The sequence below is a fragment of the Lithobates pipiens genome, unplaced genomic scaffold (assembly GCF_037356315.1).
Source record: "Lithobates pipiens isolate NorthernLeopardFrog02 unplaced genomic scaffold, aLitPip1_a1.2 Scaffold_13, whole genome shotgun sequence".
NCBI lineage: Eukaryota > Metazoa > Chordata > Amphibia > Anura > Ranidae > Lithobates > Lithobates pipiens.
The window spans coordinates 136,588,910-136,616,292 of NW_027507718.1; the positions used below are offsets into that span (position 1 = coordinate 136,588,910).

General features: G+C 43.8%; 1 protein-coding gene across 1 annotated transcript in view; it reads left to right on the forward strand.

Annotated features, from left to right (window-relative positions):
- Positions 1-38: 38 nt before the first annotated feature.
- HCN2 (hyperpolarization activated cyclic nucleotide gated potassium and sodium channel 2) overlaps positions 39-27,383 on the forward strand; it is a 206,062-nt gene continuing 178,717 nt past the window's right edge. The window contains exon 1 of the mRNA XM_077475629.1: positions 39-550. Within this exon, the coding sequence (XP_077331755.1) occupies positions 93-550 (458 nt within the window). The 5' untranslated portion in view covers positions 39-92. The remainder of the gene's footprint in view (positions 551-27,383) is intronic.

The window sequence follows — 27,383 nt, forward strand, 5'->3', positions numbered from 1 at the left end:
AACATTGGTCCGCTGTGATTTTAGCACCCGCCCGCTGGAGTGCCCCCGCCCCGCGGTCGCTCCCTCTGCTCACTCCGCAGGTCCCCGCTGCCATGGACGGGCGGGGAGGCGGCAGCGGTGGCTCCATCGCTGCGGGGATGAGAGGAGTGGAGGCAGCCGCGACGCCTGAGGAGCAGCAACAGTCCCGGGCGGCGGGGAGGAGGGGCACCCGCAGCCCATGCAGCTCAGCGGGAACTCCGGGCACCGGCAAAGGCAGCCCGAATGGGGAGTGCAGGCGGGAGCTTTGTGAGGCGCCGCCCCGAGAGCACAAGGTGTCCTTCTCCACCGAACTTCCGCGGGGGTCCTCCCCGGGGAAAGACACGGAGGATGGCGAGGCCGGAGAAGGGGAGCCCCGCTCGGGCTTCATGCAGCGCCAGCTCTCTGCCATGCTTCAGCCCGGGGTCAACAAGTTCTCCCTCCGGATGTTCGGCAGTCAGAAAGCGGTGGAGAGGGAGCAGGAGAGGGTGAAATCCGCGGGGGCCTGGATCATACACCCGTACAGTGACTTCAGGTAAGGTACGGGGGGCACATGACTTGTTACTAGCACCCTTGGAGCTCCCCTCTGCTTGTTGCATTGTGATCTTTGTGTGTAGTACGGAGGAGGAGGAGGAAGGATAGGTGCACTGCGTATGAGACATAGAGGTCACCTCGATCGTCATACATCATGACAGCTCCTCTTCTACAGGTGATCTCACCACCATCCTGTCTTCTGAAAGCTCACACCATCCCCTCCTGAGCATGGATGTGCTGTCCATGCCTTCTTCTTCCAGGTTGCTTTCTAAGGGACACTAGAAGGTCATTGGGCAGGGCATCTGTGTGGTGGTCTCCTCCGCAACGTGCCACTGTGCACTTTAAGGCCACGTTCACGCCAGCACGTCCAAGGAAAAAACACATGCCACGCTTGCAGTGCCACTAAGTGTAATCGGCATGGGAAACGTGCAAAGCTCCCCCCCCCCCCCCCCCGAAAAGGTGCAGGAGCTTCTTTTGGGATGTAGGTCAACCCATTCAAGTGAATGGGCTGACTTATGCTGTTGTAGTAAAAACCCCACTGGCTCGAATGAGGCCTAAGAGGTTGTTCGCACTTGCAGCCGGGGAGAGTGGTAAAATGGGTTGAAACGCAAGGTTCCCCACTAGAGTTGCCACCTCATCCCTTTAAACCCAAACACATATGAATTACACAGGTTCTGAGGCTAATTAAATGCAGATAAGGCACCAAGTGAGTTTAATTACCACCTTAATCAGCCACAGAACCTGTGTACATAATGTGTTCGGGTTTAAAGGAATGAGGTGGCAACCCTATTTGCCCAAGCACACATTCAAGAAAATGTATTTTTTATTTATTTTTTGTAAATTGGACGTAACATTAAAAATTACTTGATAAAAGAAAATGGCTGTTCAGTAATGCTGGGTGCTGTAATGACCATGAGCTGGAAACCATGGACAATCAAAGTGAAGAAATATCATCAGCACACCAAGGAGTCATCAAAAAGGTCCAAAGCTTTATTTTTCTGGTCACATGGGAAACATACGGCAACATTTCGGCGCTACACAGGGCCCCTTCGTCAGGCTACCTCACTTGCCTGACAAAAGGGGCCCTGCGTGGCTCCAAAACATTGGCGTATGTTTACCACGTGATCACGAAAATAAAACTTTGGACCTTTTCGAGGAATCCTTGGTGTGCTGATTACATTTCTTTGCAGTAAAACAAGTTGAGGTGCAGTTTTAAGGCTGTGTTCACACTAGTGTATATTGGAAGCAGGTTTCTCTGCATCCAGTTTGCATGTCAGGAGACTGTGACCGGCTCTCAACGGAGCTGGTTCACACAGCTCTGAGGCGGCTGCGGAGCAGCTTGCATCAGTCCTGTGCATCTTTTGGTCCGTTTCAGGTCTTAATCCAGTCAAAAATTCAGGCATGATTCGTCCCTGAAAACAGGGACACACCGGACCCCTTCTGTGATCTGCAGCGCACAGCACTGTGAACTTAGCCCAGTACAGCGGCTGGAGTGGCTTGTATACATGCATAAAGTATACCCTTTTTTGCATTCACTGTCAAATGTGACCCGTTCAAGAGAATATGGACGCATCGCAAATGCCCCCTAACCACAAGCAATTGTGGCTAGTTGGTGCAGTATTTACACGGTTAAAACACAGTGTGGAGAGGTCATATCACCTCCTCACCATCTGTCAACCCTGTGCAATTCAGGGTTGCATTAGGAGATGTATCGCCTGAAAAGTGATCCACAGTTGCAAGTGTAAATGGGCCCCCCAAAGAACCATCACCCCTGAGAGAGGTGCATGACATTACATACAAGTGCCTGCCTATTAACTTCATTGTCACTGCTGTCCTTGTGAGGTTGCACCATCAGCGGTCACACACTGCTTGAGCCATGCAGGGTACACCTTGACATCTTCCAGCAAAGTCATTCCTAGCAGCATCCAAATGAGATGCCAGCATCAGAGGTGAAAGCAGATCCTTGAGTTGGGCATACGGTTTGCCATATGAGTCACAACAAAAGAGCACATTTGGAGGGGTATGCCTTTTACTAGGTCCTCTACTGCAGCTAAGGCCTCCTCCAGCATGGAATGGGTTAGCTGTTCTCTCCTCCCCTCTTTTGCTGCTGTTCAAGGTTGCAATGTTCTTGATGTTTGTCTAGGATTCAGCCATGGATCACCTGGTTTTCTTACGTGGTCTATTCAGGATCCATGTATTGTTATTAAATGTGTACGCCTCAGCTTTGCAGTGCACAAAAGTGACTTTACAGTTGAGATTAGCAGAGTCTTTAATTCAGTAATCCTTCTCAAGGTATGTTTGCAGATAATCAGCCAGACGCATCATGCTCTGTAAGTGGATGGGCTAATTATCTGTAATCCTTATTAAAACCATCCAGTACCTTGCACTGTTCCAGCTAATAAAGTTAAAAAGTATATGTGCAGTAAACGGTTTAGCATCCTGACAGTGATAATAGCAGGTTTACACTTCTATGTCCTCTGCTAGTTTTTATACAGTTGGCATCTTGTGTTTTTAAGCTTGCCATGTAGATATCATTTATCATAGCTAAAATATCAACAGTCCTGTGAGTAGGAAGAAAATCATGTTGTTTTTTTTTTTTTTTTTTTTTGTATGAATGTAAGGTGTATTTCTTCAGGTCTGCTAACAGAATACATATTTGAAGACCAAAAAGATCCAAATGCTTTCATATTTTTTTTATTTTTTTGTCTTAGTTCTAGGATAGTCCATTATATGTGGTTTTACTTTTGTTCTGTTTTTTAAAAATCAATATTGGGCCTATGCCAGTTTTCACTGTTGGGAATCATTGGTAGTTTGAAGATAGAAGTCCATGTGCTACAGGTTAGTCTTTCAATTCCAGTAGTGCTAACATAAACAAATATACAGGTAAGGGAGCTGTCTGTGGTGCTGACAGAAGTGATACTCAATATGTAAACAGCTAATAGTGCTGTGTGTTGTCGCCAACATAGAGCTATCCATGGTGCTGAAGTGACAGCTTAATTGAGACAACACTCAACACAACAATACATTCTTAAACCCTAGAGCAACATTGTTCTTGTGACTATAAGTATACCCTTCCTTATAAATACTACCCAGACCAGTATTTTTCTTTAAAGATTTCCTGTGCACAGTACATTATTGCTTAACATTTAGGGTATGTTTACTCCAGATTCACTGGCACATAGCGATCAACACATGCCCGTGAATAAACACTAAAGGGAGCAGTCCACACCAAAGCGTTGCGCTGTTTTCTGCCCTGCACCGAAACATACCTTGCGACATTGAAAATCATGTAAACGCAACCAAGTGCACCACAACACACACACAAACAGTCAGTTGAAGTTTAAAAAAATTATGTATTTCAGTGCATTTTGAAATGCTTTGCAGCATACAAATGTCATTGCGTTTTTATGTGGACTCAACACACACACACACACACACACACACACACACACACACACACACTGTAGTGTAAATGGACCCTAAAAAGGGCATGAAGAACTCCAGCATCCCAATAAGTAAGTTTGTGTGGGTTTTTCTTCTTTTTTTTTTTTTTTTTTTTTTGTTTGTTTGTTTAAATATTTTGTGTATTACTTTACAGTTGTAGCCATGGGTAAAAATTACATGTTCCACACAGTTTTAGGGTGGAGCTCGTAACATTGGATCTTCTCCCTGAACTCGCTGTCACATTTTTAGTGACACTGGCTGACACAAATATAGAGTTCCATGAATGGGAAAACTACAACTACCCTCAGCCTTTGCATCTGATATTTTATAGTTTTTAATTAACCACCATAGCACTGGGTAGCTCATTAATGGTTGCTGTCGTTGTGTAACTGCTTGCCCGTACAAGGTATGAGCAGACAGCTTACCCTCAGTCTGTAGGAACCATATGTTGCACCTGTGATCTACTGATTGTAAGCGCAATGCTTTCTAGGCTCCTAATTTAAAAAAAAAAAAAAAAAATTTAATTTATAAAAATAAAAAAAAAAGTTTAAAAAAATAAAAATAAATATATATATAATTATTAAATGTGTGTGTATATGTCTGGGGAGTTCCAAGTAATTTTCTAGCAAAAAATATTGATTTTAACTTAAGAAAGAGGTGTCAGAAAAAGATTTAGACTTTAAGTGGTTAAACTTCCTGCATTTACAGCTTGTTGAAAACTTGGCAGACTGTTTAGATTTTTTCTTTACAAATGGAAGTGTATCCTTTTGATCTAAGAAGGAAGCTTGGTTATAATGTTTCATATTAAAAACACGTACACAGTTTAAGAGAGATTCACTATTTCTGCAGCCGGTGACATCACCGGCACATGTGCACTGGACTCAGAATGGAGTGTGTCGTCTTGTCAGAGTGCTGCGATTGTGGCTTCCCTGTGCATGTGGAGAAGTCACTGCGACTCAGCCATTCAGCTATCCAGAGCCATGAACCTGGAGCTTTTTTAAGGCAAGTCTTTCTTTCTTTTTTTATTTTCTTTTTTCTTTTTTTCAAGACTTTACTACCACTTTAATGAAGGACTAAATTTTGAAAGCAGCGTCCAAAAGATAGGCAAGGGACTAGCTGCCAGTATTGCCATTGGTCTCTCTGCAGCTGAACTTTTTCAGACTACTGACTGACCTTGTTCTGCACTGCTTCTCTGGGTGGAGGTGGCCATATTGGTAGAGGCAGGGCAATGCTTCCTCATGCCAGAGCCTCCAGCAAGGAGACCACTAGCAGCTTGGTAATTACTACTTTAAATCTCCTAAGAACAGCATAAAAGTACCTTAGATCATACACTGCAGATATGTTGGTAGAGGAATACCAAGGCACATACTACAAAGTCCACTGCCATTTTACAAGAGGAATACAGTTGACATTTCTAAATGTTTCTTATAACATAGATCTTCAGTTTTTTAGGTTTAGGTCCACTCTAGGTGAACATTTGCACTCTTATAAAGATCAAAAAAATTGATTGGGCAAATGTAGGAAATGTAATTGAATTCAAATGTAACTATATTTACCAACAGAGAAATGGGTATACCAAAAATCATGATATATTTAACCAGTAAAAATTGTGTTCTGTATTTTTTTATTTTTGCCTACACTGACTGCAGCTTTGACATCCTACTAAAGGCAGTTGTTGCTCTTAGCTAAACCAATAAAAAAAGGTTTATATAATGTATTTATTGGCTTATAACACTCACTTTTTCACCATGAAAATTGGGTGCAAATAGCATGTGCGTGTTATACGCCAATACTTCAGTTTTAGCTGCCTCAGAAGGGACGGGGGGGGGGGGGGGGGGGGCAGGACGAGTGCAGTCAGATTATATACAGTGACTTGGTGGCCTCTGTAATAGTTAGTCCCATCTTCTGGGCCGCCATTGGACCACTGTTTTGTCTATCATAGGAGATTCCCATTGTATGCAATCTGTCTGTGCTCGTCCCGCCGCCCCCCCCCCCCCCTGTCCCCTCTAGGCTGCAGATGGACATCAATCTGGCTGCATAGATGGCACTTGTTAGGCTGCAGATGGGCACTGACCTTTTTATTTTACTTAAGAGTTCCTTATTTACAATATAAGTTTTTTTTATTTTTATTTTTTTTTTCCTGAAACTTTTCTCTGTGCGTGTTATATGCCAATAAATATGGTAATTATAGTATTCTTAAAATAATATGAAGTGGAAGAATGTGGCGCAGTGTGCTTTGCAAAGTAACACTTGACATAATAATGATTTTCAGATACATTGGTAGAATAATTGTTCAAGTGATCCCAGATTTGTTTGTTTTTAATGGGCCTAGAATTTAATATATAGCTCATGCATGTAGGAGGTACATTACAATGCCTATGGAAAGCATGAGTTGGTAGGATGCACTGATGGATATAATGGAGCAGAGTACAGAATACATTCATCTTGGTCCCAGGGAGCACTCGATGTTACAAGCCAGGCAAGAACTTTGTTATATATCGTCTATGCTCTTTGAACCCAAAGACATTGGTGTAATAATGAATGTTCCTGTTCTCGCTTTTTTTGTAAGGAATTGGTATATTTTGCTTTATGATAGTGCGTGAAGGATATTTTCCATCTATGTGTGTGGGTGTGTTCATCCAATTAGCAGTTTGTTTGCTTACGTCGTGGTATGTGATTCTTACTATTTTTGTCCTGTGTGTAATGGTTTATAGCTGTATCCAGCCATCTGCTTTTTGTGATCATGATTATTCTGTGTCATTATCTGTCGCAGGGTTTTTTTTTTTTTTTTTTTTTTTTTTTTTTTGGGATCGTCATCGTCTGCCTGTCTTGTCTGTCTAAAATCTCAGCTAGTTTTGCCTGTCGGTTATAGGCTCAGCTGTATTGACTTAGTTCTTTGTTTTTCTTTTTCAAAAGTCAGTTTTTAGTTTGTGTGAATTAAGAAGATGTGACATTTATCTTGCAATATATGATGTGCTTGCTTTTTTTTTTCTCACAGGACAGAGTTTTTTGTTTTTGTGTGTGTTTGAATAGAAATACATATATGGTAGCTGCAGTTGGTGTCTTAGATTTCAACGGTGCAAGCTCCAGGGCTAATTTTGGTTTCACTACCGAGGGAGTTGCTGTCTTTGAGCAAGAATGCAAACTTTTCATACTTTACTGACTGCATTCTGATTCCAATTCCAGGTTGATCAAGAAAATATTCAAAGGTCCTGCCCCATAAAGTAGAATGTAAAGGGTAACTCCACTTTTGTGGGGAAAAAAAATTGTATATACAATTTGCAACTCAAGTCCTATTGTAATTAGGGCTGCAACTAACGATTATTTTCATAATCGATTAATCGGCCGATTATTTTTTTCAATTAATCCAGATAAAATCACCAAAAAAAGTAATGTTCAATTTTTTCGTTTATTTAAAAGTAATAATGAAAAAACTGGGACACCAATGATGGGGCACTATTTCTCCCAGGGACACCAATGACGGGGCACTATTCCTCCCAATGACGGGGCGCTATCCCTACCATGGACACCATGGATGGGGCGCTATCCCTACCATGGACACCAACGACGGGGTGCTATTCCTACCATGGACACCATGGATGGGGCGCTATATTCCTCCCACTGACACCAATGACGGGGCGCTATTCCCCCCCCCCCACTGACACCAATGACGGGGCGCTATTCCCCCCCCCCCCACTGACACCAATGACGGGGCGCTATTCCCCCCCCCCCCCCACTGACACCAATGACGGGGCGCTATTCCCCCCCCCCACTGACACCAATGACGGGGCGCTATTCCCCCCCCCCCCCCACTGACACCAATGACGGGGCGCTATTCCCCCCCCCCCACTGACACCAATGACGGGGCGCTATTCCCCCCCCCCCACTGACACCAATGACGGGGCGCTATTCCCCCCCCCCCCCCACTGACACCAATGACGGGGCGCTATTCCCCCCCCCCCCCACTGACACCAATGACGGGGCGCTATTCCCCCCCCCCCCACTGACACCAATGACGGGGCGCTATTCCCCCCCCCCCCCCACTGACACCAATGATGGGGCGCTATTCCCCCCCCCCCCCTCACTGACACCAATGATGGGGCGCTATTCCCCCCCCCCCCCACTGACACCAATGATGGGGCACTATCCCCCCCACATTGGTGTTTCTGGGGGGGAATAGTAGAGCCACATTGGTGTTTCGGGGGGGGGAATAATAGTGCCCCATCATTGGTGTCCCCGGGAGGCGCTACTCCTCCCAGGGACACCAATGATGGAGCACTATCCCCCCCCCCCCGAAACACCAATGGGGCACTATTATTCCCCCCCCCCCCCTGCAGAAGCACCAATGTGGCTCTATTTACCCCCCCTCCCTCCCAGGAAAGCAAATGATGATGGGGCACTGAAGTGTGTGTGTGTGTGTGTGTGTGTGTGTGTGCGCGCGCTGGGTACAACTTTTAGCCGATAGCTGCTACCTTTTTTTCACACTCTGTGTGCAGCTCGGCTCAGTGTCCTCCTCACAGATTCTCGCCCTCTCTGTTCCCTCGAGGCAGCAGCAGGCGGGGCTGAGATCTGTGTGAATGTCACGTGACATCAGCGAGGAGAGGCGCGCCGCTGACGTGCAGCGGCGAGTGCGTGCCTGGTCACAGAGAGCGCCGCCGAGGACGGATGACATAGGAGTGGAAGGTGCGGACCAACTAATCGATAATGAAAATCGTTGACAACGATTTTCATTATCGATAATAATGATTAATCGTTGCAGCCCTAATTGTAATTGAATGTTATAAAAAATTTACACTTTTCTTACAATTTGTAGCTCTGTAATTGTCTCTAAAATGCAATGCAATATGGCTACCTAGAGGTGTCTTATACACAGAATGTCCTCCTGCTTGTGTGATTGTCTCACTGATTTTCCCAGAAGTCTGCACTAAAATACAAGTCAGCATTCCAGTATCCCCTGCAACAAAAATGTAGTTTGCAATAGAAATCACGTCTAAAGGGATGCAGACCCTGCAGTTATCCTCATTAGGACCCTGCAAGTGCAACAGCTGATTTATAATTATGAAACCACTCCCATTAGATGCACTTTCCACATGGACAAAGATGAACACAGTTTGTTTAAATTATTTTAACCACTTCAATACCGGGCCTATTCTGGCACTTTTCTCCTACATGTAATTTTTTTGTATTTTTTTTTTTGCTTGAAAACTACTCGGAATCCACAAATTATATATAATTTTAGCAGACATCCTAGGGAAAAAATGGCGGTCATTGCAAATTTTTATCTTGTACGGTATTTGCGCAATTTTTCAAACACCTTTTTTTTTTAAATAAACAAACAAAAAAAAAACTGTTTCATGAATTAAAAAGTAACAAAACAGTAAAGTTAGCCCAATTTATTTTTTATTTTTTGGTATAACGTGAGATAATGTTAAGCCGAGTAAATGGATACCTAACAACAACATGTCTCGCTTTAAAAATGCTCATTGAATGGCGCCAAACTTTGGTACTTAAAAATCTCCATAGGCGACACTTTGAAAATGTTTACAGGTTACCAGTTTAGAGTTATAGAGGAGGTGCTAGAATTGTTGCACACGCTCTGACGCACACGGCGATACCTCACATGTGTGGTTTGAACGGCGTTTATATATGTGGGTGGGATTTACGTGTGTGTTCACTTCTGAACGCGAGCTACACAGGGGTGTTTTTAAATATTATTTATTTTATATTTTACACCTTTTTGATTTCCTTTCATTCCTATTCCAAGGAATGTAAACATCCCTGTCTATTTTGACAGGCCCTCTTTATGGAGAGCTGTGGGATCAAGACCCCACATCTCTCCTCCAGGCTGGAATGCATGAGATCGAGAGAAAAAATTCACAGATCTCATGCTGATAGCTGTGATCGTGGCTTTCTTTACGTCTGGGAACCCTGGAGTGATGTCATAATGTCACGCCCGGCCTCTTATGGTCATAGAGATGACTGGACCATCTGGTCACCAGTCATCTCTATCGTCATTCAGCGATGGACGATTCTTTTTCTGGGCCCCCGATGGCACGGGAGAGCCCGGAGAAGCACCGGATGGCTGTTGGGGGGAGAGAAAGAGTCCCCTCCTGTAGCCTATAAGAACGATCAAGCGGTGGACCTGCCGCTATGATTATTCTTATAATGCACAGAATCGCCGGCTGGAAAGAATATTTGAATGCCTGTAGCTGCAGGCGTCATTCGGATATCCCCACACAAAGTCAAGGATGTCATATGACGCCCTATTGAAGTGGTTAATGTACATAGATCACCCAGAGGGGAATGGGTTTTCTTTTTCTCAACAAAAGTGGAGTTGCTTTTCAACTGTAACTGAGCACCACAAACTAAAAATGCTATTTTAAAGTGGTATTAAACTCCCTATTTTATTATTATTATTATTTTTTTTTAATCTAATCCCAGCAGGTTTGTACCATATTAGCTAGTATGTACTGCATGTTCGCACATTGACACGCTTTGCTTTGAAATAGAGCCCTCCAGCACTGAGCTATCACTGCTCCCATTGCTTGCATCTTCAATTGGTCTTCCTTCTGGGTTTGCACTCTCCGACCCCCCCTAAATGAGCCATGATGACGTCATTATTGTGCATGCACACAGGAGCCCCCATCACAGTACATCACTCTTTGCAATCCTGGCACACTCGGTGTTGCCTGACTGTAGAGTCTTCTGTGCATGCACCTGCTTCATGAATATCTAATAAATGCCTCAAGTGTAGGCTTTTTCCAAGGTACCTACAATTAAGACTTATTATAAGCTTTCTGTAAGTCAGGCATGTCCAAAGTCCAGCCCGCGGGCCAAACGTGGCCCGCAGACCGGTTTTGAACGGCCCGCCTGGTTATCTAAACATGTATATCTTTTGTGGCCCCCGACAATCTCCCAGGGCCACAAAAGATATATAGTCTCAGTCTGGCGGTACGAGCGCCATGCACACAGGAGTATTTCCTGTTTACACGGCAGCCTCTGTAATAGGAAGTCCCGTCTCCGCTATTGGACGACTGTTCTGTCCATCAAAGGAGGCGGGACTTTCTCTTAAAGAGGCCGCTGTGTAAACAGGAGATTCTCCTGTTCTTCGGCGCTCGTCCAGCCCCCTCCATGTCCCCTCCAAGGCTGCATTCCTGGCTAATGGTGGCTGCATTCCTGGCTAATGGTGGCTGCATTCCTGGCTGATGGTGAGTGAAATCCTGGCTGCATTCCTGGCAATGGTGAGTGAAATCCTGGCTAAGGGTGGGTGCATTCCCAGCAATGGTGGGCGCGCAGATGGGCATTGACTCTTATTTTGCTTCAGTTTTTTATTTAAAATTTTAAGGGTTTTTTCCTGAAACTTCCCTCTTAAAGTGAAGGTGCGTGCTATTCGCCAATAAATATGGTATATCCAAATAACACGCCCGAGCTCATCGCTTCAACACACACAGCCACACAGGCAAGAGAATTCTTGTTGGGCCGTGTATTAGTGTTCGAACGAACACACTTAGGCCTCATGCACACGAGGCGCAGTTAAACGCGTGTTCAGATGCAGTTGGACACTTTTTTTTTTTTTCAACTGCCCCTGAACTCTTTCAATGTTATCCTATGTGTCCATGCACACGGTCTCGTTTTTTGCCGTTTTTATGCAGTTGCGTTTAACCTTGTTTTTCCAGAAGCAAAAAAATGGGTTCAGACGCCAAAATGTCCACGTTTCAGATGCAAAACGCGTCTAAACGCGGCAACCGCGTTTAGCCGCGTTTGCGTTTACATGCGTTTTTAAAGGAACCCAATTTTTTGGACCTGAAAACTCAGAAATATGATCTGAGAATGACATTTTGTGACCCGATTTGGGGGCCCATATCTTGGGGCCACTTATTGCCAGGAACCCCAAATTTGGTATGCAGACACTGTGGCTATAGCACTACAACATATCCAAATTTTGAGGATCCTATCACCAAGTGCCCCCGAGACAGGGGGCCCCAAAGTCGGGTCGCAAAATGTCATGCACTTTTCTGCATCAGAGATACATGGCCTCAAAGTCAACTGTGACCATCTGCGGCAATGTAATTTGGCCATTAGGGTTGGGTGTTATGGTAAGTGGTTATCCGTTAGGGTTATTGTTTAGGATTAAGGGTTAGGGTTGTTTAGGGTTAGGGTTAGTGTTAGGGTTAGGATGAATGGTTAGGGTTAGGATTCTGGATATTTTAATAAGGCATTAAAAAATATTATACTACCATATACAGCAGCAAAGAATTAAAATATATTAATCAGTACATATTTCACGATAAAAATATATAAAAAAATTTGCCTAATAATAAATTTAAAACAATTATAAAAAATATAATTAACATAGATTTACTTTTAAATAAAACAATTTGAAACTTGAAAAAATTAATAAAAACATATATTAAGATTAAAAAAGAAATAATTAACTATTTTAATATTGTTTTAGATTAGAAATAATGAAAACATGTTAAAAATTGCCACAAGAAAATTTTAGATATTTTAAAAAATTGGATAATTTGCTATAAATGGACATTATTTTTCTTAAAAATAAAGGACAGAGAAAAAAATTCATCTATAGATAAATATATTTTATAAATATATACGCATACCTGATAGTTACCAACAGACGTTCCTCTGGTGACACTGTTTCTCATATTGGTGTCCAGGAATGTCAGACTAGGTCATACTTTTTCTAAGAGCAGATCAAATGGACATCCGGCTAAAATTAAAAAACTTGTCGGGGTAAGTACGCAGCTGCACATACATGTTTGTGAAATATCCAACGGACATTCGCTGTCCCATCAACGGATGGGTCCAATATCGACGAGCTCTGACTCTGGACCTCTCACGAAATTTGCGACGACGTTGCTGTCTCATCAAGAGCAGCATCAGGAGCATTTCCTGACATATATTCAATATGGGATCCATTTCAAAATATATACCACAGAAAGAGAGGGAAATGCACGTGTACAACTGCTCTCTATGCTGCTGCTGCTCACTCTGATCAAAATAGCAGAAATATATAAAAAAAAAACATGCTTTGAGAGCTTGGGGAGGGTCTACATGATGTTATCTTTATAAACGCAAACGCGGCATGCAAACGCGGCAAAACGTGCGTTTCAGCTTTTTTTGAGCAGAATTTTCACCTGCGTCTCGTGTGCATGAAGCCTTAGACCGAATTTTAATGGTTCAAAGAATGTCAGGCAAAATGGTCGGCCCTCGCGCATGTTCACTTCATCAAATCTGGCCCTCTGTGAAAAAGTTTGGACACCCCTGGTCTAAGGTTATTGGTGCTTCCAAATCTTTTTGTACCTCAGGGTCAGCTGAGGGAGCTGAGAGGAGGCGATGTAGTCGTCTGTTTCTGGGATGGGGACAGGCCTGCTAAGTTGTAAAGGGAAGAAAAAAATGATCTAAAGCCCTTGGCAATTTGTTTAGGGAGCACTGCTTTTTTGCTTTGAGGTGTAATAATTTGAGGGATATATGAAGCAAATTTTTGTTCTCTAAACGATCGGGCCAACATTCCCCCACATTTAGTTCCAGACTCATAATTGAGTCTTCGGCATCTTTGTATGGCTGCTTTGGCTTGGTATCTCAGTAAGTCTGATGTCTGTTTGCAAAGCCTTTCAAGCGCTGGGGTTGGGAGAGAGTTTCTCCTTGCGTTATCTTTTGATCTATCCATACTTGATGAGGTTACCTCTGGTAACTGCCTTGTAGGCCTCCCACAGGATCCCCACATCAGTCAGGTTGTTTATTGGTCTGAAAGTACATATTCAGTTCTTTTTGAAAATACTTCACGGGTCTGCAGGAGGCTTTTGTTCAACTTCCAGAATCTAGTCCTAGCAGAAGACAGGTCTGAAAGTTTGCAGGTTAGCTCAATTCGTGCATGGTCTGACCATGTTATCGTGTTAATAGCTGAACTTTGTACAGCCTGCAACTGTGAGTGTGGGACTGAAAAATAGTCTGCGCATATAGACTTTGTAAGGAAAGGAATAGGAGTAGTCTTTTTCACCTGGATGCTGTAGGCGCCAGATGTCGATCAGTTGGGCTTTGTGAAGGGTCTGCGTTACTTGTTTTCGGATACCAGGAGTAATGAAGGACATGCCAGAGGCTGTATCTACAGTGGGAAGTAACGGAACATTTAAGTCTCCCCCAAATATCAAGTGACCTGTGGAAAATTCCAGGAGTAAGTCTATCGTGTGGCCGAGAAAAAGATCCTGATGGTCATTAGGGGCATAGATAGTGGCAAATGTCATTTTGGCCTCCCTGAGCAACCCTTTGATGAACATGAAGCGGCCTTCAGGGTCCACTAGGGTGTCGTGGCATGTCCAGGGAAGTTGGTTGGATAATATGGATAAACCTTTTTTTAGATTGAGTGCATTTATTAGTAGAATGGTAGGTAACTGGGTAAAACTTTTTTTTTTTTTTTTTTTTTTTTTTTTTTTTCAACATAGGAAGTTTAACGTCTGCTGAAGTGAATGTCCTGGATGAACGCCACATCTGCATACGAGCATTTCAGCTCATTCAAAAGTATGCGTCTATTTCGGGAACATTTTAGTCTTTTGGCAATAAGCAAGATTATCTTGACTGTATCCATCTCAGAATACGGAGAGGGAATTGATAAGGGAAGGTGTGTGTGTGTGTGTGGGGGGGGGGGGGGGAGGTGGGGGTTGTAGTAATCAAAAGGGGGTACAGATAGAAGAAAAAGATATGCAGGTGCTAAAAAAATCAAGTAGGTTCAGGGGGACACTTGCAATTAGACACGGCCCCTGAAGCTACAATGGCAAAAAATTGCCAATTGTGCACTACAACCCACGTCAGCATTGGGGAAGTGCACCAACCTAACAGGAGTTGCCCCTACCCACCCCACCTGTCCCAGCAGCAAACAGCAACTGCATGTAATATGAAATCTAAACCTAACCCAAACAGTAGAAGAATACAACCTCTCCAGCATATTTGCAGTTCAGGGGTGTGACTTCAGCATGGAGAACGCCACAATCCCAATATCAGGGCAGGGAAGACCTAGGCTCACCCGGAGGCGCCGATGTGTCTAAAGAGCAGTAACCAGTGGTGTAGGGGGGCAGCTATGCCGAGTGAGATCCCAGTGATCCTCCTTCGGGAATTAGGGCTCAGGTGTTCTGTAGGTTGCCAGGTAGGAGACCTCCCCTACTAGTTAGGTCTCCAGCACAGTATCGCTTACCACTTGTGTGTCTTTGTCACCCAATACCAATGTCTTGGTAGTATTGCTCTCTCTTTGCCTCAAATTGTTCCCGGGTAGACTGCTGGAACTCCTTCCCCTCTCGTCGTCAATCAGACAGGGGGCTGTCATCAGAAGCCAAGGCAGAGACATGAGTGACCATCCCTCAGTGTCTCCCAATCCCCCCCCCCCCCCTTCCATCACCCCAGCCTACATAAGTATGGACAGAGATTCATCACTTTTTAATTAACAAAATCAATGTTAGGATTCCCCATTTCTGGCCAGAGGTGTAAAACAAAAATAAACTTGTAGGAGACATTGCCCACCCTTCATAGCTGTATACAGGTCACAAGAGATGGTGTCAGCAACAGTGGTTGTTCCCCCTGCCCCACTTGGCATCAAACAGTTCCACAGTGCACTGTATTACTGTCTATAGTTACACAGCAGAAGCATGTGGTTCAAAAATTAAGACACTAAGACCTCCATTAGGGTGCTCAGTCTTGGTCAGCTCTGCTAGGGGTAGACAGGAGCTTAATCAAGCAATGGCCGGGGATCATGGCGAGCAATAACGATTGCCCACAGCAGTGATGGAATCCCCGGTCACCCTGTTGTTCTCAGACTGTATGAAGTGAGCAGGCGACCCAGAGGGAGGCAGGCAGAGCGGAGTCATGGGGATGTACGTCGGGTACTGTAGCAGGGGTAGTAGTTGCTGTCAGGGCATAACTACTGCGTCGGGTATACTATGGCGGAGCGGTGAGATGTCGGCATCCATATTCTGGACATAAACGGATCAGGGTGGCCTCCAGAAGCTGTTTGGAGTGCAGCAAAGACCTTAGTTGATTGAATCACTTTAGAACTTGAAGCTAGCCGGTGGGGTAATCTGAGCTGGTCAGAGGGAGAGCATCTCTGTGGTGTGGCTGGTGTGGATCAGGACTCCGGTGAAGACGCCCAGGAACGTCTCCGTGTTCTCTGCGGGTAGGGTTTGAGAGGTCTGCCAGGGTGTCCTTGAGCCCCCGCGTCCCACTGGCTGGGGCAGGAACATCAGCCAGTTCTGGACCAGGACGGGGTTCGCTCCCATAAACGTGAAGAGAGCGGGCAAGTCTCCTGGTGTGGGCAGGTTAAAGGAGCACTGGTCCCTGTGGAAGATGACCGAGAGTGGGAATCCCCATCTACCTGTGGCGTTTGGCCGACAGGCAACATCTAGGACCGGGCGTAGCATAGTCTGCCGCTGCAAGGTTGCTCTGGAAAGGTCAAGGAGTATTTTGATGAGCCGTCAAAGTTAATTTCCCCAAACTCCCCTGCCTTCCTAAGCACAGTCTCCTTGACAGTGTATCTGTGCAGCCTGCAGATCACATCTCAGTCTAGCGGGGTCCCAGGGCTCTGTGGATCCTGTCAAACTCCACCTGGTTAGGGAGGGCACCTCCAGAGACCCTCTGAAAGATCGCAGTGACTGTTTTTGCAAGATCCTCGGGGCCCATCGCTTCAGGTAGACCCCCCTAATCCACAGGTTATTCCGTCTGCTCCAGTCTTTCATGTCCTCAAGATGGAGCTGTAAGGACACTGCGGCATCCACGTGGGCTTCCTGCAGGGACTCCAGTGGCAACACTTGCTGGCTCCGAGCCGCCATCAAAGACTCCCCCGTAGTGGTGTTTCTCCTCCAGGTGCCTTATGATTAGTTCTATATCCAATTTAATCGGAAGTGCCTGGAGGTGGGCTCGGAATTCTGCCGCCATTTGAAGGGAGCAGGTTTGTATCGATGGGCTCCAAGGAGTGGAGATCCGGCGGGATGTCTGAGTATGAGGCAGCCGGCGAGGTCGGGTGAGAGTACAGACTAGAGGTCGTGGGTGGAGAGCCTTATGGCTCTGCCATCTTGTGGTCCGGGGAGGCCGTCTGGGAGCCGGGTAAGGAATGGTCAATACTGCCGCTGGCCTTACTGATATTAGCTGCCTGTTTACCTCCCTTCGCTTTGAATTTCCTGACCTAGGGCATGCTGCAAATATCAGTCTTATGAGCCGGGTTAAGCGGGTGCAGGCCTGGAGCTCAAGCTACATGTGTCCACCTGCAGACATGTCCAGACCACCCACCTTGGTTCCTTTTTTAAAAAAATGGGTTAAAGCCTAGGCTTGGTATAATAAAAATTCCAAACAAGGAACATGTTTATGTTTAGTGATACTAAATACAAACTGTTTCATTTACATCTCTTCTATTTCTGTATATGGATGATAGCTCTGTAATTATTTTAATTAAAAAAAATTAAAGTACCTTTTTTCCAAATTGATATACAGCTGTCACATGACCCAGCTTTCCCAGACTGTCTGCAGAGATTCATAAGCAGGAGGAGCTTATAGTCTTCTGCTGCTGGTCACAAGTTCAAAAAAACAAAACCGCCATTGGAATTCATTGTAAAAAAATTATCAATAAATTGTTTTAAATTGTCATACAAATATATATTTGAAATCAAATCTTTAATATTTTTTGGCAGTGACATGGTGTGGGCAGGCTGTCTCATGCCTGTGTCTTAAAACAAGAGGGATGGGAAGCCTCCAATAATGTACATGGTAATATCCCACTCTCACTGGGTTTAGCTGGTTAGTGGGCAAGGCGAGGGAGGGAGTGGGCTCTCATTTACCACTGTGTATACGCCCACGTGTGTGACTCTATAGTCACATGGGCTGCTCAGATATGATGGGGAGGAAATGCTCAGCATAAAAACTCACTGAAAACACGTGCAGAGTTGCCGCCACAGCTGCAAAATACCTACCCGAATTGGGAACATGAACAGAAGGTTGAGATGGAGAACAGCAGGATCAACCAGGTTTTCTTTTTTTTTTTGCAGAAAACTAATCACATAGCGACTGAGTATGAACTGCATGTAATACAGCATTTATTGATAGTATATGTTGTGGATTTGGTGATACTTTAATGCAGTGTCCCTTATGCAGGTGCTGTTTTTTTTTATTTTTTTTATTTTTTGTGGGGATCGTCAGTTTTCTGGTCACCTCCCATACCCTGCAATGTTCTGGTGGTTCTGTGGTTAATAGCAGCATTGGACCTGTAACAGGCACTTATTAGGAGTGCTGCCAATGCCTTTCCTTTTTGCCACCCTCCTTTATTTATTCATTCATAGAAACTGTACTATAGATTCCAAGAATGAAAAATACTGACTGGAGGACAGGCAGATGAATGAAGGGTCCGCCTCCTCCATTGCCAGTTTTAATTTTCATTAATGGAAGCTATAGTAACGCTTCTATGACTAGAGGTGTGGGGTGGAATGAGCAGGCTTAGTAGGCACTCTTGATGAGTGCCTGTGACATGTACAAGGCTGGTATTTACCTTCGCAACACCAGAAGATTGCAGGTGGATGGTATGGGAGGGAGACAAAGGACTTAACATTTTCACCATGACAGTCAGCACACCGGACAATGGACCGGTTCACACCACAATTTCTGCATTTAGAATGTGTTAGAGAGGTAAGCAACTACATGGAAAGGTTTCTTCACAGTAAGAGCTTTGAAAATGGGGAATAGACTCCCGCCAGAGGTGGTTGTGGCCAGCTCAGTAGATTGCTTTAAGAAAGGCCTGGATACTTTCCTGAATTTACGTAATGTAACTGGGTACTAACATTTATAGGTAAAGTTGATCCAGGGAAAATCCGATTGCCTCTTGGGGGATCAGGAAGGAATTTTTTTCCCCTGCTGTAGCAATTTGGAGCATGCTCTGCTGGGTTTTATTTTTTATTTTTTTTTTGCCTTCCTCTGGATCAATTGTGGGCATAAAATTGGGTATATTTGATTGTACAATTTTTATTTTATTTGATTTTAAGGTTGAACTGGATGGACTTGTGTCTTTTTTTTTTTCAACCTAACTATGGCAAATGAATTCCAATGTGGATGTAAAGTGATGCATTTAGGAGCTAAAAACACGAATACAAGTTAGAAACTAGGGAATGAACCTCTGGGTATATCGAGGATGGAAAAGGAACTGGGGTTTCTAGTAGATGGCAGGCTCAGCAAGATCATGCAATGTCCAGCTGCAGCAAACATGGACAGTAAACTGTTGGCATTCATTAAAAAGGGCAGGGCTCGACAAAACCCGGTCGCCAGGTCGCATTGGCGACTAGAAATAGCGACCTCGCGCCTGGGGCAGCACAGCTGGGGGTATCCTGTGTCTGTGGACCCCCCCAGCGTGATCGCGTCGGGCCGTTCCGCCGGCGGCCGAAAATTTAGGCCGCGGCTTTGAGGCCTTCTGCGGTCCTATGATTCCTTATGGAATCTGGCGCCCTCTTGTGGTCGCCGTTGGTATGACAAACCAGCAATGTTAATGAAGATTCCTCTGCCTGTATTATATTACCTGCCTCTTCTTCCCTTTATTTAGAACCCCCTAAACATTATATATATTTTTTATTCTAACACCCTAGAGAATAAAATGGTGGTTGTTGCAATGCTGTCTGTCACACCGTATTTGTGCAGCGGACTTACAAGCGCACTTTTGTTGGGAAAAATAATTTAGTTAATAAAAAAATAAGACAACAGTAAAGTTAGCCCAATTATTTTTTATATTGTGAAAGATAATGTTACGCCGAGTAAATTGATACCCAACATGTCACGCTTCAAAATTGCACCCGCTCATGGAATGGCGACAAACTTTTACCCTTTAAAATCTGCATAGGCGACGTTTAAAAAAATTCTACAGGTTGCACGTTTTGAGTTACAGAGAAGGTCTGGGGTAGAATTATTGCTCTCGCTCTACCGATCACGGCGCTACCTCCTATGTGTGGTTCGAAAACCGATTTTATATGTGGGCAGGACAGGGCGCGTTGAAAAATTATTATTTTTTCTGCTTTATTTTAACTTTTTTTTTTTTTCCACTGTTCTTTTAAAAAAAATGTTGTGTCACTTTTATTCTTAAGGAATGTAAAAATCCCTTGTAATAGAAAAAGCATGACAGGTCCTCTTAAATATGAGATCTGGGGTCAGAGAGACCTCACATCTCATATTTACACTAAAATGCAATTGAAAAAAAAATTGTCATTTGAAAAAAATAAATAAAATGTCCCTCTAAGAGCTATGGGCAATGACTTGGAGACGGGGGGGGGGGGGGGGGGGCGGCGACGGCGCTGCTATCTTCCCCTCACTTGTCTCCATGTCAGGCCAGGGACAGGTCCGGATCGTCGTCACGGACCTGGCTCCTAACTTTTTAAGCTGGCTCCTAGATTCCAAGCAAATTTGTCAACCCCTGAAAAAGGGTATTCCAAAGAAAAGCTATAACTCTCACGCTACAAAACTGTAGTTCAGCCACATCTTTGGTATGCTGTCCATATCTGGTCACCAGTCCTCATAAAGAATGTGCGGGAACTGTAGAGAGTCCACAGAAGGGCAAAAAAACTAATAAGGGGACTGGAGAATCTCAATTTTGAGTAACACCTGCAACCTTTTAGGCTGGGTTCACACCATCACCGCATCCGTCCCACAGCAGGGGTCCGGTGCATCCCAGTTCACCATTTCAGGTCTGTTTTCAGCCTGAAATTTGGGCTGAATACGGACCGAAAGATGCACAGCGTTTTTGTGCAAAACGCACCGGACCTGCTATGGAGATATGTGAACCGGCTTCATAGAGGGCTGGTCAAAATCTCCTGCTATTGCATTAAAATATTTGTATATTGCAATCATGTCACTTCTTAAGCGTCTTTCTCCAGTGAAAATAAGTTTGAGGCCAAATGTCCTCAAATCACTGCCAAATGTGAATGGAGCCTAAATTAAGGAATGCTACTTGTGCTGTTTAAAAATAAATAAATAAAACTGCAAGAGGTATTTGGTTACTGTGACTTGTGCCAATTTATTTCACTTGCACTCTGCTATTAAATAAAGATTAGTACATTTGAATTTAGAACAATGGGGAGTGCGTATTTTCTGAATGCAGTACCATGCGTGCACAAGTTGTCATGTATCAATGCAGAATAATGAAGGAGTTCGAGTATGAATACAAAGCAGTAAGGTCATGTGTTCTGTGTGCATGCAAAGCAGATTATCATTGTGTTGGTCATGCTTGATACCTTGCTACAGCTATAAGATTGTAGGGCAATGGGTTAAGTATAATACGTGAGTGCAGGATTAGAATTTTTACATGGCTTCTAAATTAGAATTAGGCTTGGGCAACTTAACAGGGGTTTTTCGGCTTACTAGAACCATGGTTCTGTGTACAAAGCCGTGCAACAAGTTTAAGCAGGAATGTGAGCTGTAAGCATATAGTTTGTATATCGGGTGGGTTGCGGTGACATTATATGCCATTGTACAAAATAATATCAATATTTTATGACTGTGCTTTTCTCTGAAATTCAGCATCTTTCCTTACATTCCTTCTGAATCTCACGGGGAGATGTTTCCAATTAACTCAGATATCTAATTAATAAGAGGCTAATCCAAGCAAATGATTGTAAAATCCAGTTAGAGGAAAATAATGTCCATGAAAATTGATATTCTCCTTCTGCAATGTGTATTTCTTTTTCCTTTGTGTATAAATATTCAAAACTCTATGGGTAAAGGATGCTTAACCACCTCAATACCAGGCACTTAAACACCTTCCTGCCCAGACCAATTTTGAGCTTTCAGCGCTGTCGCACTTTGAATGACAATTGCGCGGTCATGCTACGCTGTACCCAAATTCAATTTTTATCATTTTTTTTTCCCCCACAAATAGAGCTTTCTTTTGGTGGTATTTGATCACCTCTACGGTTTTAATTTTTTGCTAACCAAATAAAAAAATACTGAAAATTTTCAGTTTCAAAACTTTGTAAATAAGTTTTCTCCTTTACTGATGGGCACTGATGGGCACAAATGAAGTGGCACTGATGAGGTGGCATTGATGGACACTGATGGATGACACTGGGCACTGATAGCTGGCACGGATTGGCATGGATAGGCGGCACTGATAGGTGGCACAGATGGCACTGATAGGAGGCATTGTATTATGTTATACTGTACTAATGGATGCCAATCGGTGCCAAACAATGCATGCCAATCAGTGATGCCCATTGTGGGCACTGATTGGCATCCATTGTGGGCACTGACTGGCATCCCTGGTGGTCTAGGGAGGATTACCTTGTGCTGGGCATCCCTGGTGGTCTGGTGGCGCCCCTAGTGGTCCAGTGTGGGCATCTTCGGGAGGGCTGTGCTGATAATCGATCAGCACAGACCCCCCCCCCCCCAGTCAGAGGAGCAGCCGATCGGCTCTCCTCTACTCGCGTCTGACAGACGCGAGTGAGGAAAAGCCGATCACCGGCATTTCCTATTTACACTGTGATCATCCGTCAGAGACTTTACCGAGATCATAGTTGCGGGGTGTCGGAGTGACACCCCGCAACAACGATCGCCGCAATGCGTGCCCCCGGGGGTGCGCAGCGGCTCAAAATCCTGATCACATCATATGACGTCTGGTCAGGATTTTGAAACCACTTTGCCGCCGTGTATCTGCTATAGGGCGGGTGGCAAGTGGTTAAAGGACCCAGTCTGTAGGCCTTCATGCTTGTAAATTTAGGACTAAAATGGACTTTTCTTATTTATTTTTATGGAAGTATCTAAGGCACTGATAATTAGTACACCTCCGTTTAACATGCAACTCTGTCCTAAAATGCTTTGCATGCTCCCTGACTGACTTTACACACTGTGGCTGGCAGGTTTACTGTGACTTCTAGTAACAGGGTGACTGAAACATGGCTCCCAAGTTTCTGAGCTGGATCATAGCAAGGAGGGCAGCTTTTAGCACATATGTAGGCAAAAGAGAACACCCCAGTTACAATAGCCGTGAAGAATAAATATGCAAAAAAAATTATTGGTTAAACCCCTAAGTACTTTTTTTCACCTCAACTTTTATAATTTTAAAAAATAAATAGCTTAACTTAAAGGTTGGATCAAAAGTTTAGTGTAGTAAAGTGCTTGTGGGAATAAAAAAATAAATAAACTTTTTCTTCAATGTATGTAATGGGATACAGGTTAAATATAGTCAAGTATATAGGGTTATGCTGCTGCCTTCGAGTTTGGACCCTAGTAAAACAAAGCTGTAGGTACATACCAGCATAACCCCTCCTACTCCAGCATGCCTCCATTTTTGTTCTATTTATTTATTTTCTCTTTTTTATTTTTTTATTTTTTTCTCTACCAGCAAGATTCTTTAGTTGCACAGCCACTGGGGTTCGTTTTGCAACTTTTCAGATTGGCTGGTATTTGGCATAACCTTGGAAGAAAACACAGAGCTGGCTTGCAATGTGCCCTTGAGAGCTAAACACAACATTTAGGTACCTATGGTACAAAGTATTGTGTCAGATGCAGATTGCTTTACAAGTTGAGGGGCCATGCTGCACCCACTTGTGGAAGCCTGTTAGGATTATGTCACACTCACATTGTAACAGCACCCTTGGCTAGTATTCCTGTGTGCTCATTTACTCTGCAGTTCTGCCAGAGCTTCAGCCAGCTCCTTGCAAGGTCCAAGATATCTCTTCCTTGCTTCTGCCTTACAGCTTCTGCAGTGTTTCTGTAAGTATTCCTTGTGGGAATTTCTCACTTGGCATATATAGCTTGGTGGATCAGGTCAGCATTCCTAGGGGCCTGGTCTGCTAACAGTGCCCAAGGTTGGGGGTCCTGCAGTGTCCTCTTTAAAGGACCTGGCACCAAAAGGCCAGCCTGTGGAAAATGCAGGCTATTTTAAAGCCAGAGGTTACCATGTGTTGTAAGGTCCTCCCATGAGAAAGGAGTCACTTATACCCAGAAACACCTGATTGGGGACCTGAACTTTTTGCTGCTTGACCATTCTTGGCCTTTAGTATGCTATAGGTGAAACAATTACATTCACTAACACTGGCTTAACTTTCGCTTTCTTAAACTGTTCCAAGCGGTAAATCACAGTGCAGATCTATTTCTATATGAAACATGTTGGAATTTTTCTGCTATGAATCAATTTTATGGTTAAAAACCCTGAACTCTTGGACATTTGTTTGACACAGTATTATTGGGCTTAATAGTGTTCTCATTCTGGAGCAGTTGCAATAGTCTGGAGTGAAATTGGGAATATGCAACTCAACATTCTGGCTGCATGAGACAAAGGGTTAGAGTCTTCGGATTGTCCCTTACATCTAACCAGCAGGGCCAGGCTTGGCCTGGCATGGTAGATCTCAAGTCTGGTGCTGGAATTAAGCAGATCCTTCCTCTCAATAATTTGGGAGATGCTCATGATGGGTGCAAGCCTGTCAGACTTTGGTTAAATCTTAGGTACCCTCTAGATCAGGGGTCTCAAACTGGTGGCCCTCCAGCTGTTGCAAAACTACACGTCCCATCATGCCTGTTGGAGTCATGCTTGTAACTGTCAGCCTTGCAATGCCTCATGGGACTTGTAGTTTTGTAACAGCTGGAGGGCCGCCAGTTTATGACCCCTGCTCTAGATTGTCAGAAAAGGTTTGGCTCCCAGTTAACATTCTGGATATCCTTCTTCTTTTTTTTTTTTATACAAACGTTTTATTGAAGAAATTCAGCCAGTACATTAAAAGAGATACAACAGAAATAGTATAGCAAGGAATACACATACCGGTAGGATCAACACAAGTACAGAGTATAATGAGTGATGGCAGCTGGTTGGGAGTCCAGTGAGGAGAATGTAGGAAGAGGAAAGTCTCTCCCTAGCTTAAGGAGCAAGGTATCCCGCCACTCGACGTCCACCCGTAAACAATCTCAAATACCTGCAATCCGTAGGCTAGTACAACAAACATAACAAAAATAACTAAAACACATAAACAGAAAACCAAGGGAGCTACGGGTAAATCTGTAAGGAGGTACATGTAAAGGAGGATCATGACACAGGGAAATCGACCCATGGAAGAGGGTCTGGATATCATTTCAATGTTGGACCTTTCGTCTGCGAGATAATCCTACCAGCATTGTACTAAACGCAAGCTGGTACTCCAGTAAAGATCCTTGGTATCCTTTATTGCACCAAATGGCAAAAAAGTTTGACAGCTATGCTGATGCATTTCATCCACTCTGGACTTTTCTCATAGATACTCATCCTACCAGGATTCGGTTGGACAGTGCCACCCCAGTGGCTCACATCAATCTTTGAGGTTCTAAAAGTCTTACAGCTCAAATAGAAGGGGACCTGATTCTGGCCTGGGTAGAACGTCATGTTTTATGCACATCTCAGGTGTGAATAATTGGCAGCTGGATTTCATCACTGGCTATCTTCTGGACTCAAGACAATGTGTGTGTGTGTGTGTGTGTGTGTGTGTATATATATATATATATATATATATATATATATATATATATATATATATACAGTGGTGTGAAAAAGTGTTTGCCCCCTTCCTCATTTCCTGTTCCTTTGCATGTTTGTCACACTTAAGTGTTTCGGAACATCAAACCAATTTAAACAATAGTCAAGGACAACACAAGTAAACACAAAATGCAATTTGTAAATGAAGGTGTTTATTATTAAAGGTGAAAAAAAATCCAAACCATCATGGCCCTGTGTGAAAAAGTGATTGCCCCCATTGTTAAAACATACTATAACTGTGGTTGTCCACACCTGAGTTCAATTTCTCTAGCCACACCCAGGCCTGATTATTGCCACACCTGTTCACAATCAAGGCATCACTTAAATAGGAGCTGCTTGACACAGTAAGGTCCACCAGAAGATCCTTAAAAGCTACACATCATGCCGAGACCCAAAGAAATTCAGGAACAATTGAGAAAGAAAGTAATTGAGATCTATCAGTCTGGAAAGGGTTATAAAGCCATTTCCAAAGCTTTGGGAATCCAGCGAACCACAGTGAGAGCCATTATCCACAAATGGCGAAGACATGGAACAGTGGTGAACCTTCCCAGGAGTGGCCGGCCGCCCAAAATTACCCCAAGAGCGCAGCGACGACTCATCCAAGAGGTCACAAAAGACCCCACAACAACGTCCAAGGAACTGCAGGCCTCACTTGCCTCAGTTAAGGTCAGCGTTCATGCCTCCACCATCAGGAAAAGACTGGGCAAAAATGGCCTGCATGGCAGAGTTCCAAGGAGAAAACCACTGCTGAGCAAAAAGAACATCAAAGCTCGTCTCAATTTCTCCACAACACATCTTGATGATCCCCAAGACTTTTGGGACAACATTCTGTGGACCGATGAGACAAAAGTGGAACTCTTTGCAAGGTGTGTGTCCAAGTATATCTGGCGTAGAAGGAACACTGCATTTCATAAAAAGAACATTATACCAACAGTAAAATATGGTGGTGGTAGTGTGATGGTCTGGGGCTGTTTTGCTGCTTCAGGACCTGGAAGACTTGCCGTGATAAAAGGAACTATGAATTCTGCTGTCTACCAAGAGATCCTGAAGGAGAATGTCCGACCATCTGTTCGTGTACTCAAGCTGAAACGAACTTGGGTTCTGCAGCAGGACAATGATCCTAAACACACCAGCAAGTCCACCACCGAATGGCTGAAGAAAAACAAAATGAAGACTTTGGAGTGGCCTAGCCAAAGTCCTGACCTGAATCCTACTGAGATGTTGTGGTATGACCTTTAAAAAGGCCGTTCATGCTCGAAAACCCTCTAATGTAACTGAATTAGGACAATTCTGCAAAGATGAGTGGGCCAAAATTCCTCCAGGACGCTGTAAAAGCCTCATTGCACGTTATCGCAAACGCTTGGTTGCAGTTGTTGCTGCTAAGGGTGGCCCAACCAGTTATTAGGTTTAGGGGGCAATCACTTTTTCACACAGGGCCATGATGGTTTGGATTTTTTTTCACCTTTAATAATAAACACCTTCATTTACAAATTGCATTTTGTGTTTACTTGTGTTGTCCTTGACTATTGTTTAAATTGGTTTGATGTTCCGAAACACTTAAGTGTGACAAACATGCAAAGGAACAGGAAATGAGGAAGGGGGCAAACACTTTTTCACACCACTGTGTGTATATATATATATATGTGTGTGTGTGTATATGTATATATATATATATATATATATATATATATATATATATATATATATATATATATATATATATATATATATATATATATATATATATATATACACATATATACATTTTTTTTTTTTTTTTTCTCATCCTGAGGTTTCAAGACCTCTATAGCAGATGCGGGATGGGTGCACGCGTATTTACTGGATTCCTGGTGCATCAACAAACTGAGCA